The 2,960-nt window shown below is 40.6% G+C and overlaps 1 protein-coding gene across 9 annotated transcripts in view; it reads left to right on the top strand.

Moving 5' to 3' along the window:
* Positions 1 to 2,960, top strand: part of nav2a (neuron navigator 2a) — a 235,859-nt gene that overhangs the window by 140,179 nt on the left and 92,720 nt on the right. For all 9 annotated transcript variants that reach the window (XM_036217057.1, XM_036217061.1, XM_024294964.2 and 6 more), the window contains one exon: positions 1,144 to 1,261. In XM_036217057.1, coding sequence (XP_036072950.1) covers positions 1,144 to 1,261 — 118 coding nt within the window. The remainder of the gene's footprint in view (positions 1 to 1,143; positions 1,262 to 2,960) is intronic.

The raw sequence follows: 2,960 nt of genomic DNA, 5'->3' as shown, positions 1-2,960 counted from the left end.
TCACTGTCAATCAAACTGTTGCAGATAGGCTCTGTTTGAATTATGGTTGGAAAACTTCCTAATCATAATTAAAACACTACTGGGGAACATTTTTTTCTTAATTAAAAATTGTCATAGGGGACTTAAGAATCACTTGGGCGAATGTTAGTACTGCAGTTGCTTTGTTACATAATGAGATGTAGTCTCTTTATAATTTCACGTATTTGTCCCTCTTTCATCGATGAAATGATAGTGAACTTGTACTATCGAAGAGTGGGTCAAAAATATTCACATATACTTTAAATTCAAATGCTTCCTTCTGTCATAAATGAGCTGAATGAGTTTAAACACAGATGTCAGAAGGCTCTGACGCTCCAATCAGGAATCCCACGTTGAGTCTGGGAAGGGAGGCATTCAGAACAATGCTTTCCATTGTTGCGACCTTTGACTGCACGACCGATTCTTTCATTTCCTTTGTCAACTTTTAAACAAAAACGTGTGTCCAAGCCCCGACTGCACTAACTGTTTCACCAAGACGAGCTGCCTCTCTGTGGGGGTCTAACCTCCAGAGGAGGGTAGAAACCTCTCCGTACATCACTGCCAATAAACATTCCTAAGTGTCACTTCTTTTAATTCAACAGTTTTTTTTTTCTTTAGAAATCTCCAACTTTTCCTCTCAACCTTTGCGTGGCCCTCTCTTGATCTCCACAGACATAGAAAGTCTCTGGATGAGACGCTGAAGGAGGGAAGGTTTGGTAACTAATTATGAAGGAAGCCATTCAAATTATTCAGATGCTTGCTTTGCCCCCTCCTCTTACCCCCCTCCCCTCGGGCAGCGAAGGGTCTTTTCTGTCCCCAGAGAGTGATGTCAGCACGGCCCATTGAGAACAGCCGCCGTGTGCTCTGAGATGAATGCCCCGGCGGAGCACAATGGCCCCGATCTGAATACCACGCGGATGTGTGCCAGATCCGAGCCCCAACAAAAGAACGAGGGCCACTCCGTCCCCATTCAGCCGCGCTCTTAGTTTATTAGCTGTAAATTTGCTACAACTGTTTATGTCTTTTGTAGTTTCAAGTGTTTGTGGAGTTTGGGTGCGTGGATGATCTGCCGCCCGGCTTCTGGATGGACAGTGTTTTGAAAAGCATGGTTGTGTTTGATGGCAGATCTACACGGACTGGGCCAACCACTACCTCGCCAAGTCGGGACACAAGCGTCTCATCAAGGACCTCCAAACGGACGTGACGGACGGAGTCCTGCTGGCTGATATCATACAGGTCGTAGGTGAGGACATCTGTGATTTCTCCAAAATAAAACGAGTTGTAACCATGTGACAGAATAGAATGTGTTTTTGTATTTGAAAGATGGAAATGTCCAAACTGACTATTGCTGTTACATCAGGGGTGTCAAACCCAATCACACAGGGGGCCAAAATCCAAAACACACCTTAGGTCACGGGACCAACAGGAAAAACATTTATTGAACTCACTAGAACTATACTTTTTAAAACTTTTTAGCTTAAAAAAGAATAAAAAACAGGTAAGAATGTTATTCCAGAATAAATCAAGTTAAACCTTAAATAACTTTTAATATTTTACTCTCCATACAAATATATTTTGTCAAAATTATACAAGTTAGAAAGAAGCGCAAGATAACATCGGGTCATTAATAACAATAAAATAAAATGGAGGGCCGGATCCGGCCCCCGGGCCATGACTTTGACTGTTACAGGATCAAACTTTATACACTGTAAAAAGTGAAAGATTGGATCAATTAGCAAAAGTTCTGTAATTTGTTACTTTTGAAAATAGTTTTTATTGAATTAAACTAAAACTTAAAAATGTAAATGTACGTATCCTCCACAGTAGAGCAAAAAATGTCAAATCAAGAAGAAGAAAACCATATTTAAGTCGCACCCGAGTATGAGTCGCACTTTTGGGAGAAAAGTCTGACCTTCAGAACAAATCCGTCAAGCCCAGTGTAACTAAAAAGTAAATAAATTAAAACAGGAATACTCATCTTTTGATCTGTATAAAAAAATATTAAAGTTTAAGAGGAAAACAATCAGAATCTCTTCCTAGTTTGTTTTGGACGACACTTCTTCTGCTGCTGTCAGCACCAAATACTCAGATGTAGCGCCCTCTGGTGGTTGTTAGAGGAAACAACTGCTAGAGGACAACCAGTGCTCACTGGGAAAATAACAAATATAAGAGCCTATTTATGTAAAAACAAACAATAAAAAAACACAAATAAGTCACTCCTGAGTATAAGTTGTTCCCCTGGCTAAACTATGAAAATAACTGCGACTTATACTGCAGAAAATACATTAACAAATTACACAACTTTTGTCAATTGATCCAATCTTTCACTTTTTACAGTGTATCTTCATGGAGAGATTTACTTTTTCTCTATGAAAACTACTAATATTATTATTATTTAAAAAAGTAAATCAAGATTTTGAGACTTGTCGTGTTTATCCGTCAGCTGTTTGTGAACCCGTGATCATCGCTCCCGCCGCTCTGTTTTCTGAAAGCTCAGATCAGTTTTAAGCTCTTTATTAAGACGCTGACAGTTGAAGTTGGCTGCACTTTTGTGCTTTTGACCTTCGCCCTTCTCTGTGTCACGGTCATCGTCATCGTCAGGCCGTCCCCAGTCTGTCATTGCGTCTGCCGGCAGACTCGCCAGCTGATGGCTGACTCGGCGTGTCAATGGCCATGTCTGTCCGCGGTTCTTCCCCCGTCTGAGTCAGGGTTTACAGTGATGAGCGTTTCCTCTGTTCTCAGGCTGGAGAGTGTGAGACTGTTTAGAGCGGACTAAAGTCATGATCAGGTGCTGTTTTTCAGCCTTTTATATTTTGACAAATATAAGCAAAGACTTTAAGCTCTCTGCTTAATCCTCTTTTGGCCAATCGTAATAGTCGTTTCTAATGACGTAGGAACAACATTAGTAATGTTTTGATTCGAAATTGAGTGTGAAAGTGTGA

Source organism: Oryzias melastigma, linkage group LG3 (genome assembly GCF_002922805.2).
Source record: "Oryzias melastigma strain HK-1 linkage group LG3, ASM292280v2, whole genome shotgun sequence".
Taxonomy (NCBI): Eukaryota; Metazoa; Chordata; class Actinopteri; order Beloniformes; family Adrianichthyidae; genus Oryzias; species Oryzias melastigma.
Note: the sequence above shows the minus strand (reverse complement) of the source record. Positions and strands in the feature narration are given on the sequence as shown.